We start from the raw sequence: 17,076 nt of genomic DNA on the forward strand, positions 1-17,076 counted from the left end.
CCCGCTCTTTTAAACTCCAGTGGATATAGGCCCATGAAGTAATACTCGGGCGCCAGTGTCTCAGGTCATCTGTTGCATTTGCTGTGGCGGATCACGTTTCATTGTTGAAACCAAAGGCCTGCCAGTCTCCAACAACAAACATTTGCTAACCTTAACCATGAGTTATGTCTGGTTCATGGGGCACACCACCAAGAGTGGAATGCGACTACCCAACTCCAGGGATACTGAACACAAGTAGAGAGGCAAAGGAGCGCCACCATATGCTTAAAGGTCTATTTCGCACCAGCGTTCCTAACTGACCACAATGAAAATGACTTGCATTCATATAGTGCCATGCACAACCTCAGGATGTCCCAGTGCCCGTTACCCTCCTGAAGTATTTAATTAGCTGCATTCATAGAATCCCTACAGCACAGAAGGAGGCCATTCGGCCCATCGCATCTGTACTGACCACAATCCCACTCGGGCCCTATTCCCGTAACCTAATTTACCCTGCTAACCCCCTGACTCTAGAGGGCAATTTAGCATCGCCAATCAACCTAACCTGCACATCTTTGGAGCATGGGAGGAAACTAGAGCACCCGGAGGAAACCCACACAGACACGGGGCAAAGTCCGCACAATGACCCAAGCCGGGAATTGAACCCGGGTCCCTGGTGCTGTGAGGCAGCAGTGCTAACCACTGTGCCACTGTTGTAATGAAGGAAATACAGCAGCTTATTGCTGCACAGCCATAACAACAATAATACAATCAAGACTACGCAATCTATTTTTTGTGATGTTGGGAGATAAAATATTAGCCAGGAAGCACTCGCCTATTCTTTAAACCTGCTGTAACTTAGGGTAAATTCACTAGTCCTGCACTCTCAGGCAGGAGCCACACTATAAAGGTGCAGGAGAGGTGGTGATTACAGCACTGTAATGCTGATTTTCTACCTTGGATTATTTTCAAGCACATGAAGCGGGCAGCATGGTGGTAGTGGTTAGCGCTGTTGCCTCAGTGTCAGGGACCTGGGTTCAACTCCCAGCTTGGGTCACTGTCTGTGTGGAGTTTGCACATTCGCCCTGTGTCTGTGGGGGTTTCCTCCGGGTGCTCCGGTTTCCTCCCACAGTCTGAAAGACGTGCTGGTTAGGTGCACTGGCCGTGCTAAATTCTCCCTCAGTGTACCCGAACAGGTGCCGGTGTGTGGCGACTAAGGGATTTTCACAGTAACTTCATTCAGTGTTAATGTAAGCCTACTTGTGACACTAATAAATAAACTAAACTTTATAAACTTGTGAATTTAGTTCTTATGTTACCAGCATGATAGTCGTTGAAGATATGTTTTAGACAATTCCCAAAGTAAAACATGGACAAATAACCAAAAGCAGAGACAAGCTTCCATTAGTATCTACTACCTTCATTGAGAGACACTTTGTAATGTCCTTTAGGGAAGGAAATCTGCTATCCTTACCTGGTCTGTTCCACTTGTGTCTCCGGGCTCACAGAAATGTAGCCCTCTGAAATGGCCTAGCAAGCTGCTCAGTTCAAGGACAATTAGGGATGGGCAACTGGTCTTGCCAGCGACACCCATATTCCATGAAAGAATTTAAAAAATGAAGTAAACTATGTACAAATATGAACTACTACGTACTTGAAAGCACTACTGTAAAGTGGGCACATTAGAGTCTGCACTGAAGGGGCAATAAATCTGCATCCACTCACCTGCAGTTTGTCCATCGTAGTTTTCAAGGCTTCATACAGATCTGTTGGTACAGTGTCTGCATCATTTACTGCTCCTGAGGGGACAAAAATTTTTTTTTAAAAAGGAAAATCATACAAAAGAAATATTATTCACATACTGACGCCAAAAGCTACCACAGACAAGTTACAGGAAACTAACTTTTAGTTCAATAACAGCTTTAATTTACAGCTTCCGGAGTTTTGGTGCAGGATACAATTCTCACAGATAAGGGTCTAAAAGTTAGCCAACTGCCAAAAAAAACAACCAACACATTTATTGGTTAATGGATTAAGAGGGGAAAGGACGCAGAGCAGGACAAGTTGGGTATTTTAAATGCTGATGGCGAGACTTTGAAGAACAGGGGATTGAGTGTTCCGTAGAATCTTAATGGCACGGAAGAGGATATTCCACCCATTGTGATTGGTTCCTTAAAAGAGCCAGTAAATAGTTCCCCTCCATTACTCCTTCCCACCAGCCTGGAAATTTCACTTTTAAAAGAACTTACCCAATTTATTTTGAAAAATCATTACTTAATCTGTTCCCACCACCCTTCTTGATAAGGTATTCCAAATGACAACTCGCTATTAAAAAGAACTCTCATTTTCCACAAGTTCTACCTTTTTCTTTGTCTGTACATGTGTAGTATATCTGATAGATATTGATGGATGCGTAATTTATTGTACTCTGTTGTTGCACACCGTCATCCCCTTTACAGCAAGGGTTAACTCGTCTTCCTTCAATGTTGTGCGTCATTGGTGTGATTTTCCTTTTTCAAATAAGGTCATATTGTGAAGGTCATGTTGTAAAAAAAACACCTCTTTTACGGCCAGACCCAAGAAACAAAGTGACGATCTCAGACATTTACCTTATAGGGAAGACCTTACTGAAATATCCAGCCATGGATCAACACTGGCACCTAGGAGCCAGAAGATTGTGGGTTCAAGTCCCACTCAAGAACTAAAATGAAAAGCAGCTCGAGTCGGGCACTGAGGGAGCAGGGCACTGTCAGAGGCGACATTAACCCAAGACCTTGCCTGCACTCTCAGATGCATGTTAAAGAACCCATGGTCATTATTTTGTACAGCAGCAGGGCAGTTAACTCTTCTGTGCTGGCCAACATTTATCCTTCAACCAAAATGACAAAAACAGATGATTAAACTGCTGTTTGTGACAGCCTGCTGCGTGCAAATTGGCTGCTGTGTTTCCTATGTTTTAATTCAAAGTACTTCACTGACTGTAAACCCCCTTCAGAACATCCTGTTCTGTAAGAGGTGCTATATAAATGCAAGTCATTTTTAAAGTCACATACAAATTGCCAACACAATGAAATGTCATAGTGTGTATAGTATAAACATACATGTCATAATATCATATTTTCAAAATATAGCATTAACTATTCTCATGGGGCAGCACAGTGGTTAGCACTGCTGTCTCACGGCACCAGGAACCCAGGTTCAATTCCAACCTTGGGTGTCTGTCTCTGTGGAGTTTGCACGTTCTCACCGTGTCTGCGTGGGTTCCCTACGGTTACCTTCCACAGTCCAAAGATGTGCAGATTAGGTGGATTGGCCAGCCGAAATTGACCTTTAGTGTCCCAAGATGCGCAGGTTAGGGGGATTAGCAGGGTAAATGTGAGATGGGCCTGGGTAAGATGCTCTGTTGGAGAGTAGGTACAGACTCGATGGGCCAAATGGCTCCTACTGCACTGTAGGGATTCTATGCCTTCATGTCAGACTACGCAGTAGATAATCCCAACACAAAATCAAGTCACTATTTCAATTCAGTAAAATCTATTCCAAACAAAAACAATCATATTTAATTGGACAATGCCAAGTTACTAACTGCATTCACGATATCAGAAGTGATCTTCCAGTTACTTTCATAAAGGATATTTGTCATCTTATAAAAACTGCAACTTGAGCATAGGAAGGAGAGACTCTACAATGGATGACTGTTTCCAATAGTCCAGTCCATCATCTTTTTAGTGCAGAATTGATGGAAGTCCCACCTTCTCCACATGATGCTGCTGTTGCTCTAGATGTGGATGGTCCAATTTAAACATATTAGATTATACATCCGAGTTTGCCTTTTGAGGATATTAATACATAATTTGAGCACATTATTCAAATTTCACTTATTCCATACATTCTGGAAAATGATTTCCATTCTGTACTCTAATTTCTCCTTTGTGTAATTATCAGGTCACCCTTTGCTGGAATTTGCAGTATAAAAGGTAACAAGAATCATAGAATCCCTACAGTGCAGAAGGTGGCCATTGTGCCCATCAACCCATCTGCACTGACTCTCTATCAGGGCACCCCACTCAGGCCCTATCCTCCTAACCTACACATCTTTGGACACTAAGGGCCAATTTAGCATGGCCAGTCAACCTAATCCACACATCTTTAGACTGTAGGAGGAAACCGGAACACCCGAAGGAAACCCACGCAGACACGGGGAGAACGTGCAAACTCCACACAGGCCGTAATTGAACCCAGATCCTTGGCACTGTGAGGCAGCAGTGCTAACCATTGTGCTGCCAAACTTAATAGTTATAGCATATTCATAATTCCAAAGCGTCAGCCCACTGCAGTTTTAGATTATGGAGAACCAAAGTAAAGCAATTCAAGGGAATACCTCTGAACGGTTCTTGCTCGTCCATTACAGCTGACATTTCTGGTAGTGCCTGCTGCTGCTGTTCCTGGTCCAAGCTTTGCAATGTTAGTTGATCTTGGTTTAGTGTTAAATTCTGCAAATCAGCCTGAAGGAAAGAAGGAAGAGGATTTCAAACAAAGAATTTATAAAGGTTCTACATCACTGGGGGATAACCGCCCAATCACTCAGGGTGGTTACACTGCAAAAGGCCAGGGGCGGACATGTGGACAGGAAAGCAGGATGGTATGTTGAAATTCGAGGAGTTATGGGGGTGAGGATGGTTAACTTGAGAATAGGGCGTATCCGCATTTGCAGCTGTCAAGGTACCTCGTGCTGACGTCCTAATCTGTGAAAATGAAATGAAGCATCGCCCTGATCAGTTGATCGCCCTCTTTCCTGTGCCCACCGGCCAAGTTTGAGATGCCCGCAAGAAACTACAAAAGGTCATGAATGTAATTCAATCCATCACGCAAACCGGGCTCCCATTCCATTGACTCTGTCTACACTTCCCGCTGCCTCGGAAAAGCAGCCAGCATAATTAAAGGATCCCACGCACCCCAGACATACTCTATCCCTCCTTCTTCCATCGGGAAATAGATACAAAGGTCTGAGGACACGTACCAACCGACTCAAGAACAGCTTCTTCCCTGCTGCCATCAGACTTTTGAATGGACCTGCCCCGCATTAAGTTGATCTTTATCTACACCCTAGCTATGACTGTAACACTACAATCTGCACTCTCTCCTTTCCTTCTCTATGAATGGTATGTTTTGTCTGTATAGCACGCAAGAAACAATACTTTTCACTGTATACTAATACATGTGACAATAATAAATCAAAACAAATATGTGCATGTTTTGAACTGGACAGCAGGAGACGAACAAAACCTGTACCCTGGGGAGGTCAATCCATCTCTTATTCCATTCTGGTCAGGAATTCCTTGTCCACAGCACAAATGTTTTTCCAAAGCAACGCTGCTTGTCGAACGCCACAACAACATGGCTGAACCTATATCCTTTACTCAGAGATTCTGCCTGCTGATACGCAAGTTAAACATCCTTAGGATGTTCCTGAATTGTCCGAAAGGCATTCTTACCATTTCCTCTAGACTTTCCAGTTCTGCTGGTATTGCAACATGATTGGTCTTCTGATTTCCCTGCCTGGAAGCAAGATGATCTTCCAACACATCATCTGTTGGTGCAAAGTTAAAAATGAATCAACTTCAACTGGAACCTGCTGAACCTCGGAACAACAAACCAAATGATCCACAACCCATTGATGGTAATCACTTCCTTTAATGAAAATACTGTTTTTTAAATTAAGAGCGAAACCATAGTGTAGAATACAAGAGCAGGGATAGACTTCTGAGGCTGTATAAGGCTCTGGTCAGGCCCCATTTGGAGTACTGCGAGCGATTTTGGGCTCTGTATCTAAGGAAGGGTGTGCTGGCCTCAGAAAGGGTCCAGAGGAGATTCACCAGAACGATCCCTGGAATGAAGAGCTTGTCTCATGAGGAACGGTTGAGGACTCTGGGTCTGTATTCGTTGGAGTTTAGAAGGATGAGGGGGGGGTCTTATTGAAACTTACAGGATACTGCGAGGCCTGGATAGAGTCGACGTGGAGAGGATGTTTCCACTGGTAGGAAAAACTAGAACTCGAGGGCACAACCTCAGACTAAAGGGACGATCCTTTAAAACAGAGATGAGGAGGAATTTCTTCCACCAGAGAGTGGTGAATCTGTGGAACTCTTTGCTGCAGAAGGCTGTGGAGGCCTGGTCATTGAGTGTCTTTAAGACAGAGATAGATAGGTTCTTGATTGATAAGGGAATCAGGGGTTATGGGGAAAAGGCAGGAGGATGGGGATGAGAAAAATATCAGCCATGATTGAATGGCGGAGCAGACTCGATGGGCCGAATGGCTTAATTCTGCTCCTGTGTCTTATGGTCAAACTCTCAGGCCATGTTCAAAATACTAAAAAATTGTGAAAATATAATGGAAAAGCAGTAATTCCAGAATTTCTTCAGAATGTGCTGCCTGGAACATTTGCTCAATGACAATCTTGAGAGTTTGAGGTTTCAACACAAAAACAAACAAGCGCACACCATAATCAAACTGAGGGTGTTTGGATGGTGACTTGATTAGAGGCCCCAAGCCTTGGGGTGAATAGAACTATTTAGAATTTCAAAATAATCTGGAGACCAAGGTCTAGATTTCACTGGCACAGCCCCCTACACCCAAGGCTCACAAGATCGTGCCCGAAGGCAACGGGGAATGCCGTTCTGCGAGCCTCGCCCGCCCTGATTTTGGGGCAGCCGTATCAGTAAAACCAGGGGAAGTGTATGAGACAACAATTCTGAAGAGGCTGCAAATGAAAGTTCAGGTTCCCCGCACCTTCCCCAAGATGTGAACTGATCTTGCTCAAGTCCGCTGATAGTTTGCTGATCATGGACTTCAGGCCCTTGTTTTCATCGTTCAAACGTTCCAGCTGCTCCTGTGGATGGACACATTGCACTGTTAAAAAGGTAACTGTGGATACACACAGTCCTGACCTCTGATCCCCTTACTAGCTATTACAACCTCAGGAATCTAAACTAGCAGAGACGTGCACTCACTTCCATTCTTCAAACATTAGATGCAATTTATTAAATTCAGCAAATGTCACGTTTAAACTGGCTGCATCAAATCCTGAAATGGAGTTTGGAAGGCAGACAGAAGCTGAATGGTAGCTCTTTAGCATACTACTAATTCTAGTTCCATTTTCAAATTTTCCACATGTTAAAATGGCCACTATTTATTCTCTCTCATTTGTAAGATAAAATGTCACTAAGTGTTGAAACTCCGGGTGCTCCGGTTTCTTCCCACAGTCTGAAAGACGTGCTGGTTAGGTGCATTGGCCATGCTAAATTTTCCCTCAGTGGACCCAAACAAGTGCCGGAGTGTGGCGACTATGGGATTTTCACAGTAACTTCATTGCAGTGTTAATGTAAGCCTATTTGTGACGAATAAATAAACTAAACTAAACTGGCATTATAGGACTAGTAGCTAGAAAATCACAGGGATCGTGCTGGCAATATGTATTCCCAGGAGCTCCCCAAAATAATAGCTGGAGACAGGAGGAACTTCGCTCAGTGCTTCCCATGTTGTTATGTTTTGGGAACTAACAGACCCACTCTCCCGCAGGCTCTTTGCCAGCAGCGCACATGCAGGATATTACATATCTACAATAACATTTGCTTAAAACTATCAGTTCTCCACTGAATCTGTAATCTCACCTTTGTAACCATATGATTCTTCGGTTGCAACTCGTTTTGGACTCCCTCTTGTACCTCCTCATGCTGCGACCTATCCACCAAAGTTTGTTGTAGGTGCTTCTGAAACTCCTCCCGCTCAGCCACCAGTTGCTGGTAAGCTGCTATGTACTGCTGTAGATGAGCGTAGATCTCATTCCTCTCCCCCTGCATGGCCTGAGCTTCCTGTGCCTTCAGTTCAAGCTACAAAACAAAGACACAAGCAGCATTGGAATATCAGCTGAAATAATTACAAATGTCAAATTACAAACAATGAGAGTTTGTTTTGGCAATGAGCTTGCTGGCTTCTTGATGGTCCAGAGGACAACCAATCCACACACTTCAAACTCTGATCAGTTTTCAGATAAGGCTGTTAGACGAAGCACCACAGGAGAGGGGGCAGGAGGAGATGCATACCATGGGTAACAAAAGCCTTCCCTTTACAACCGGCCGGACAGTTGGAAACGAGCATCATCGGCTTGCCTCATTTGAAGTATGTGGTTCCGGGGATAGGGCCCGGGTGGGATTGCCGTCAGTGCAGGCTCGATGGGCCGAATGACCTCCTTCTGCACAGTAGGGATTCTATGAATATTTCTAATTATTCACTGAGGAGAGATGGCAATATAGAAGCCAGCAGTTTACATCATCCTGCCTGGAGGGGGTAAAAGAGACGGGGAAGTGGCAGATGCCAACAGTACTGATTACAGTACATAGTGTTACGAATGATGGATGTTATAAGATGGTTATGTTTTAAACTGTCTTCTTTAATTCAAGGTAAAATGGAGTAGTGGGAAGTGAGTGACCTCCAACATGATCTGCCAGAGACAAACCCATGTGCCTTCATATTGAATCTCCCTGGAGAGAAACCCATTGTGACCCATTTATTATGGAGACAGAAATCCAAAATAAAAATTATTCAAAGATGCAAGCTTTAACACCTGGACACAAAAGAAGATGCAGGTGGCCTTATTGCTGCCCAGACTGAGTCAGCAGACCGAGGATTTTAGGGGTGCAGATGCTGAAGTATCATGCGGAAGAAAAGTACTGCTTTGGGATTAATCACCGAGAGGAGGGCTGGTGAGGATCAAATCCTTGTTTGAGGAAACAAACATATTGTGAAGAATTGAAGACCACAAAATCACCCTGCAACAGGAAGCCTATTGAATTATGCTCAAAGGGTTGAGTGAAGAGGACTGTTTGAAAAGGACATGGGAAGATTGACCCCAGCCGGGCAGAGAGAAGAGATAGTGTTTGAGTTGTGTGGAAATCTGGATCCAAAGATTTTGCATGGTGTGTTGTATGAATACAACATGGGGCTTTCAGTTGTCCAGTAAATTACTGGGGAACACTTTTTCTGTGCTTTGTTATCTAATGCCGTATTCAGTCTATGTTGATTTTAATGTGTTTGTTACAGTAACAGTCTTAAAACATGAAACTTCACTTGATCCATTTGAGTCCCTCACTGGGAAATTCATATCTCTCTTTTGAAGTGAAGGGTTACTTTATCATGTTTAAAGAGACACATGCTGACACAGAGGGCAAGTGAAGCTAGGAGGTATGTACTTGTAATAATTCACTGCAAATAAATCTGTACCACATGAAGACTGTCTCTGGTTTCTTCCTCCATCGACTGGCTAACAGCAGGAAAAGAAACACCGCTCTTCAGGACAATTGTGGCAATTTATGTTTTAAGCATTTCTTCCACCTGTTATTTTTTTTAAATTAAGACATTCAGTGCATCTGTGTGTTTTTCCATTAAATGAAGGCAAAATGACATCCCTCCCTCCACACAGTGAATCAATCTGCTAGAACATTTATTTCCTTTTCTTTTTTGGGGCAGCATAGTGGCACAGTGGTGAGCACTGCTGCCTCACAGCGCCAGGGACCTAGGTTTGATTCCCGGCTTGGGTTACTGTCTGTGCGGAGTCTGCACGTTCTCCCCGTGTCTGCATGGGTTTCCTCCGGGTGCTCTGGTTTCCTCCCACAGTCCGAAAGATGTGCTGGTTAGCTGCATTGGCCATGCTAAATTCTCCCTCAGTGTACCCGAACAGACGCCGTGTGGCGACTAGGGGATTTTCACAGTAACTTCATTGCAGTGTTAATATAAGCCTACTTGTGACAATAATAAATAAACTTTAAAAGATAAACTTTTAAAAACAACTTCAGAACAAAGAACAAAGAGAATTACAGCACGGGAACAGGCCCTTCGGCCCTCCAAACCTGCACCAACTGTGCTGCCCGATTGAACTAAAACCCCCTACCCTTCCAGGGACCATATCCCTCTATTCCCATCCTATTCATGTATTTGTCAAGACGCCCCTTAAAAGTCACCATCGTATCTGCTTCCACTACCTCCCCCAGCAACGAGTTCCCAGGCACCCACCACCCTCTGTTTAAAAAAATTGTCTCGTACATCTCCTTTAAACCTTGCCCCTCGCACCTTAAACCTGTGATCCCTAGTAATTGACTCTTCCTCCCTGGGAAAAAGCTTCTGACTATCCACTCTGTCCATGACTCTCATAATCTTGTAGACTTCTATCAGGTTGCCCCTCAACCTCCGTCGTTCCAGTGATAACAAATCAGGTTTCTCCAACCTCTCATAGCTGATGCCCTCCATACAAGGCAACATCCTGGTAAATCTTTTCTGTACCCTCTCCAAAGCCTCCACATCCTTCTGGTAGTGTGGTGACCAGAATTGAACACTGTATTCCAAGTGCAGCCTATTAAAGGTTCTATAAAGCTGCAACATGACTTGCCAATTTTTAAACTCAATGCCCCAGCCAATGAAGGCAAGCATGCCGTATGCCTTCTTGACTACCTTCTCCACCCGCGTTGCCACTTTCAGTGACCTGTGTACCTGTACACCCAGATCGCTTTGCCTATCAATACTCTTAAGGGTTCTGCCATTTACTGTATATTCCTCTCTGTATTAGACCTTCCAAAATGCATTAAAAACAATACATTAAAAAAGGGACATCTTTTATCTAAATTTGCATCGACAGTTCAAGGATCAGATCATCCTGATTTCATGTCCTACTGTGTGTGCCTATAGTGGAAAATCTTTCAACTTTCCCATTGTTCCGTACAGACCTTCCGAGCTGTCGGAGTCAAAAACTCAGTGTTCCACCTGAAGAGAAATTATTTGTTCTGCTGCATAGCGCACATTGGTCTCCTATTACAGCAATGTTTGGGGAGAACATTCTCCATGTAACCCAAGGCAAACTGTACATTCCAAGGTGCGAAAAGAAAAAAAAACTGAGTACATCAAAAAATTTGCAGAGGGACAGCGATTAAGCTCCCTGCATATAGCAGGAGTTCAGCACGATGATACTTCAGATGAAACTGCAAGTGGGTTAGGATGCGCATTTATACTTCGGAAAGTACAAATCACTCGACATTTTTGCACTGTGGGAGGAATCAATACCTTTTCTTTCAAATCCGCCACATCCTCATGCATATGTCCCACCTTCTTAGCCAACTCTTTCTTTACATACAGTTCTGACTGCAATGCACCGGTGAGCTCCATGTTCTCGTTGGTCTGTGGAAACAGTCAGTTGAGAGGATATATACATTATAAAACAGCAAACCTCTAACATTCCTCAAAATAATTCTTCATAATCCCCATGCAATACGGCTTACTGCGCAACTCGTCCGCATGATTTGCTAATATGGCCAAATAATTCTTTCCAAAATTGGTGCAAGAATTATTGATATTTTGATTTAAATATATGAAGTGGAACTTGGAGAGGGCGAGGTAGGGTTTAGCGCAGGTTGGGACGGAGGCGGAAACATTCTGAATTGCTTAAAGCTTGTAATGACGTTGTGGTTGGAAGCCAGTTTGAAGAATATTAGCAAGCTACAGCCTCAAGGATCAGGCATCAAGTAGATGGGAGGACAGGCAAGGGCAGAGGCCTATAATGCTTCGGAGATGGAAGAATGAGGTCTTGATAACAGAATCAATGTGGAACAGAGCTCTGGTTTAAGTAGTTCCACAGTTCTTGGCATTCTGCTGGGCGACCAGCAAGACTGATGAGTGAAAGCCAAAAGCACACAAGTGCCAGCAGGAGCCAAACAGGCTGCCTTTGGTTTTGCGGAAGGTGCTTCGGAGAAAGTTTAGACTCATCCAGGTTCAGGTGTCACAGACGATTGGGGGTGCGTCGCAACAACCTCTGGATTAATGGAGAAATCCTAACAAGGTACCACACCATCATCAGTACGTGTGGCATCAGATCCCAGATTTTAAACTGGCACCAAGAGATTGCATGTAGATAGTAAAGAGGTGACCAAGGATGGCTTCCTGAGGTAAACCAGAGATGATCATGCAGACAAGAGCTGGACAAGCTACTGAAAGCAATGCGGCGTCTGTGGTGTATCAGACCAGCAGGGTGCAGACTGCAGGGAAAATATATTAGAGGAGAATTGAATAGTTAACAGTGTAGAAGGCAAGTCACACAAGATGCTCTTGCTGGCTTTGATCAAGTGAGTCCTGGGTGCTGTGAGGGGCAGGGTGGAAGCCAAATAACAGGGTTCAAAGTGGGAGAAGTGACAGCATAGTTGACGGAATCAAGAAAAATCTGGCAGAGCAGCAGCAGTTTGGGGGGGGGGGCAGAGAGAGGGGGTGGGGGTTAATAATGCATTTGTTAAGGAATGAGCGACAATCTTGACAATTGTCAAATGACAATTCGCAGCACAACAATAGGCAGTTTGTTCTCAAGATTCCTGTGAACACTGCTCGGAGATTAATATCCAGTGGAAGAGTTCACATGCAAACTTTGGAAATAAACTGGGCATTGACATTGCAAATAAATTGTACAGAATAATCTGAGAGAATTAGGACTAATTATGTCACAGGAAAACTTAGATTTAATTACATTGCCAGAAGCCTAGCTGAAATCTGGGCAGGTGTGTAAAACAAACATCTTGGTTTACAATATTTGTTAAGGAGGATGGGAAAAAAAAGGAGTTTTGGTGAAGAAACAACAGAAATGTGATATTGTTTATCCTACACCAAGTGATAGTTTTAATCTCATGTTCCCACATCCATTCATTTTCCTCAATCAACAAACCCATTTTAAAATATTAACATCTCCATCTACGGCAGTGCATGATGCAGCCCGACAACCCTTTTAAAAAAATAATTCCGTTTTATCCTTAATCTCATTTCTATCTCTAACCGTCCCAGACTCCGCCGTCAAATGCTTCTATTAAAACATTTCCCCGTCTCCTCCAATAAAACAGAAGAGAGTTCATTCTTTCAGAAACTCGATGGACAACACCCGAACAGGAAAAAGAAATCTGTACAAGAACTTAAGAACTAGGAGCAGGAGGAGGCCACCTGGCCCCTCGAGCCTGCTCCGCCATTCAATAAGATCATGGCTGATCTTTTCACGGACTCAGCTCCACTTGCCCGCCCACTCACCATAACCCTTAATTCCTTTACTGTTCGAAAATTTATCTATCCTTGCTTTAAAAACATTCAGTGAGGTAGCCTCAACTGCTTCACTGGGCAGGGAATTCCACAGATTCACAACCCTTTGTGTGAAGAAGTTCCTCCTCAACTCAGTCCTATAGATGTGGCCCTTATCATTTGAACATCTTTCCCATACAGTGGACCCAAATAATATACTGTTCCCCAGAGCTTTATACCGATTCATCATTATACTCCATTGACTTTTATATTCGATGGGTGGAATCTTTCCATCCCGCCCATGGGAATCGTAGCAGGCGGAACACAGACCAGGCAAAGATCCCTTGACCTTGGGCAGGATTTTCCAGTCTTGGGGTGAATGTGGCTGGAAAATCCCACCCTATACCTCTTACCATAATGCCGTTTCAGTATGTTATTATTTTTTTAAAAACTGCATCATGTCACACTTGCTGACATAGAATTCTCTCTGCCTCCGCTTTTGCCTATTCCACCAGCTCATTACTATTGCCTTTCCACTTATCTTTGGCCCTCAGAAATATTTACCGACGCTTTCCATTTGCACACCTATCAATCCAAATGCTCTTCTCCATTGCTCCATACCAATTTGTTGCAGTTGTTTGCACAGTATAAAAGTTAACAAGGCCAGAACAGAACCCTGTTGGACACTGCTACCCATTCCCTATCAAAGAACACATATAATTACAGCACAGGAGCAGGCCCTTCGGCCCGCCAAGCCAATACCAACCATGCTGCCCAACTGAACTAAAATGCCTTACCCTTCCGGGAACCACATCCCTCTATTCCCATTCTTTTAATGTATTTGTCAAGAGCCCCCTTAAAGGTCACTATCGTATCTGCTTCCACTAACTCCCACGGTAGTGAGTTCCAAGCACCCACCACCCTCTGTCTAATAAAAACTTGCCTCGTACATCTCCTTCAAACTTTGCCCCTCGCACCTTAAACCTACGCTCCCTAGTAATTGACTCTTCCACCCTGGGAAAAAGCTTCTGACTATCCACTCTGTCCATGCCCCTCATAATCTTGGCAATTTCCATCAGATGGCCTCTCAAACTCTGTCGTTCCAGTGAGAACGGACCAAGTTTCTCCAACCTCTCCTCATATCCTTGGAGAAACTGCCCTTAACTCATCCTGCTTCCTCGCTCCCACCCAATTTTAAATCCCTTTGGCACACTTTCTCTTATTCCAGACATGTGTACAACCTGCGTTAACTAGTTTTTCAGTCAAAGGCATTCCAAAAGTCCCTGTACACCGTAGCCCCCATTATGTCACTTCTTGACAAAAAAGTTATGGGTTTTGTTAAGCATGATTTTCCTTTATACAATCAGCAACACTAATTTCAATTATTTTCTCACTTTGATATTTACTAATTTTATCTTTAAAGTTTCCGAAAGTTGGCATGGAAAAATAGCAGAAGGTTTAGGTCATACGGCTCCTAAAGCCACTCATGGTCAGTCATCTACCTCCACTAGTTTCCCTCCCTATCCCCATTTCCGTTCCAAAAATCTATTAATCCAAGACTTGAATATACTCACTCAACATGCACTGATGCTAACTAGTCTCCAACTATTCAGATTAGCTGTGTCATCCTTTTTAAAGTATTACGCTAGAGCTGATTTCATAAAAGTTGAAGCCACTTCACAGTATAAAAGTGCAGACAAAATACACAGAATGGAGCGTCCTCAGTTTGATCGACTATGTAGCCTTTGTGTTCCAATGAAATAGATTAAACAACACATTTGAAAGCGGAGGAGTAGAGTTTTACATAGGAGGTGATGGTAGAGTACGCACAAGTTTGACAAATGCATTCTGAAGCTCTGCTAGCTGCTCCTTGAGCTCGCGGTTCTGTGTCAATGCTCGGCTTATTGTAGCCTTGTCACTCTGCATGTTTTCCAGCAGTTGCTTCCGGTCTACGGAATTATCGTTGTAACGCTGCACCGTCCGCTCCAGTTCCTGCAGCCTCTCTTCCAGCTCCAGGTTTAAATGACTCAGCTGCTCATTGTCACGAACCTAAAAAAGGTCAAACGATTGTAGATTATTAAATGTGTACATCCTTAAAATATGTCTGATGCTGCTGTACAGATATCACATTTGAGCTGGCACCGTAAAAGTCCACACCATTCAGGCAACTCTGGGCTATATCTGGAGAACAAAAGTTTAAAAAAAAAAAGTTGCTGTGGATGAGATGTGTCATAAGCTCATAAGAAGCAGAATTAGGCCATTTGGTCCGTCGAGTCTGCTCAGCCATTCGATCATAGCTGATATGCTCCTCATCCCCATTTTCCTGCCTTCTCCCCTTCAACCCATTACCAATTAAAAATCTGTCTACCTCCTCAAATTTACTCACTGTCCCAGCATCTACCGCACTTTGGGGTAGTGAATTCCACAGATTCACAATCTGTGGAGCTAAGAGTCCATCCCAAAGCGAATTAGTGTGGATGTTGGAAATCTGGAATTAAAATAGAAAATACTAGAAATACCGGCAGCGCCTGTGGAAGGAAACACAAAGTTAACATTTCAGGTTGTGACCTATCACAGCCCGAAACTTTAACTCTGTTTCTCTCTCCACAGATGCTGCCAAACCTGCAATTTTGGTTTTAGTGTGTCCATCCCATCACTGACTGATTAGACTGGGACTTCTTCCGAGACTCACTTCAAGAGCAGAGCACATAATCTAAGCCAGTGGTTCCCAAAGGGTGCGGCGCGCCACACTGGTGCGGCAAGAGAGGATGGCAAGTGTGGCGGGAAGATTCAAGGACAATCAAAGAAACATTTAAACATGGTTTAAACAAGCATTGTTTTATACTTTCTGGATGTCCCATGATCATATTATAAAGTAGTTGTGTTCTATGTTATGAAACAAGCACTGCTAGGAGTTATTTTTTTTTGTTTTTGAATGTATTTCTTATCAATAAAAAATTTGGTGCGGCGTGAGCAAATTTTTATTCCGAAAATGCGGCCCAGTGAAAAAAAATGTCCCTATTCTTAATTTGTGACAGAGGCTAAATGTAGCAACACAGCTCAGCACAAATCTGTTTATTTATTATTAGTGTCACAAGTAGGCTTACATTAACACTGCAATGAAGTTACTGTGAAAATCCCCTCGTTGCCACACTCCGGTACCTGTTTGGGTACACTGAGGGAGAATTTAGCATGGCCAATGCTCCTAACCACCACGCCTTTCGGACTGTGGGAGGAAACCAGAGCACCCGGAGGAAACCCACGCTGAAGCGGGAGAACGTGCAAACTCCGCACAGACAGTGACCCCCAAGCCGGGAATCGAAACCGAGACCCTAGCACTGTGAGGCAGCAGTGCTAACCCACTGTGCCACCCCAAAATCTGGAGAGACTTTGGACTTCCAAGTCTCAGTAATTCCTTTCCCCACCACAGGGTACTCATTAAGCCTGGAGGGCAGGTGAAGCAACAAGCGGTCACAAATAATTTTGACCCAATTTCTGGCGCCGATTGTATCAATTGCTGTTCTTTGCTTTAAATGAATATTTGTGCCTCACGATGAAGCGAGAAATTGCAATTGTTTTCTCAGTTCACTGCAGTTAAAACTCAGTGTATTGTTTAAGATTCGTGTCTGCTGAGGAAAACCAGTCCCCCGCCTCACCAGATGGAAAAGAAGCCTCTTTTACCTGAGCCTGGTACTGTGTGTACAACTCCTCCTTCTCCCGTTGCAGGGTTTGAACATTATCCTCCAGCAACTGTTCTTGCTCGGTTGGGCCTTCAGGCTGGGGCGTGGTCTGGCTCTCACTGACCTCGCACACTTGTGCTAAACAACACAGAGCAAGGCAGCGTTAAAAACTCACATCTTCAAAAATATATCACCACCATCTGTTCACCATGAAAAAGGGCCAAATGAGCTACACTGACTGCACAAGTCAAGCACTCCTTAAAGAATCGTACAGTTTTACAGCTCCATTTCTCCAGCACTCGGTTCTCACAGCCACCCACTATT

At 43.8% G+C, this 17,076-nt stretch overlaps 1 protein-coding gene across 4 annotated transcripts in view; it reads right to left on the reverse strand.

Moving 5' to 3' along the window:
* Positions 1-17,076, reverse strand: part of golga2 (golgin A2) — a 93,240-nt gene that overhangs the window by 17,165 nt on the left and 58,999 nt on the right. For all 4 annotated transcript variants that reach the window (XM_078226283.1, XM_078226284.1, XM_078226282.1 and 1 more), the window contains 8 exons: positions 16,754-16,890; positions 14,903-15,121; positions 11,090-11,203; positions 7,651-7,869; positions 6,770-6,869; positions 5,475-5,569; positions 4,361-4,484; positions 1,705-1,778 (listed from right to left, as the gene is read on the reverse strand). In XM_078226283.1, coding sequence (XP_078082409.1) covers positions 1,705-1,778; positions 4,361-4,484; positions 5,475-5,569; positions 6,770-6,869; positions 7,651-7,869; positions 11,090-11,203; positions 14,903-15,121; positions 16,754-16,890 — 1,082 coding nt within the window. The remainder of the gene's footprint in view (positions 1-1,704; positions 1,779-4,360; positions 4,485-5,474; positions 5,570-6,769; positions 6,870-7,650; positions 7,870-11,089; positions 11,204-14,902; positions 15,122-16,753; positions 16,891-17,076) is intronic.

The sequence above is a fragment of the Mustelus asterias genome, chromosome 13 (assembly GCF_964213995.1).
Source record: "Mustelus asterias chromosome 13, sMusAst1.hap1.1, whole genome shotgun sequence".
In the NCBI taxonomy this organism is placed as follows: domain Eukaryota; kingdom Metazoa; phylum Chordata; class Chondrichthyes; order Carcharhiniformes; family Triakidae; genus Mustelus; species Mustelus asterias.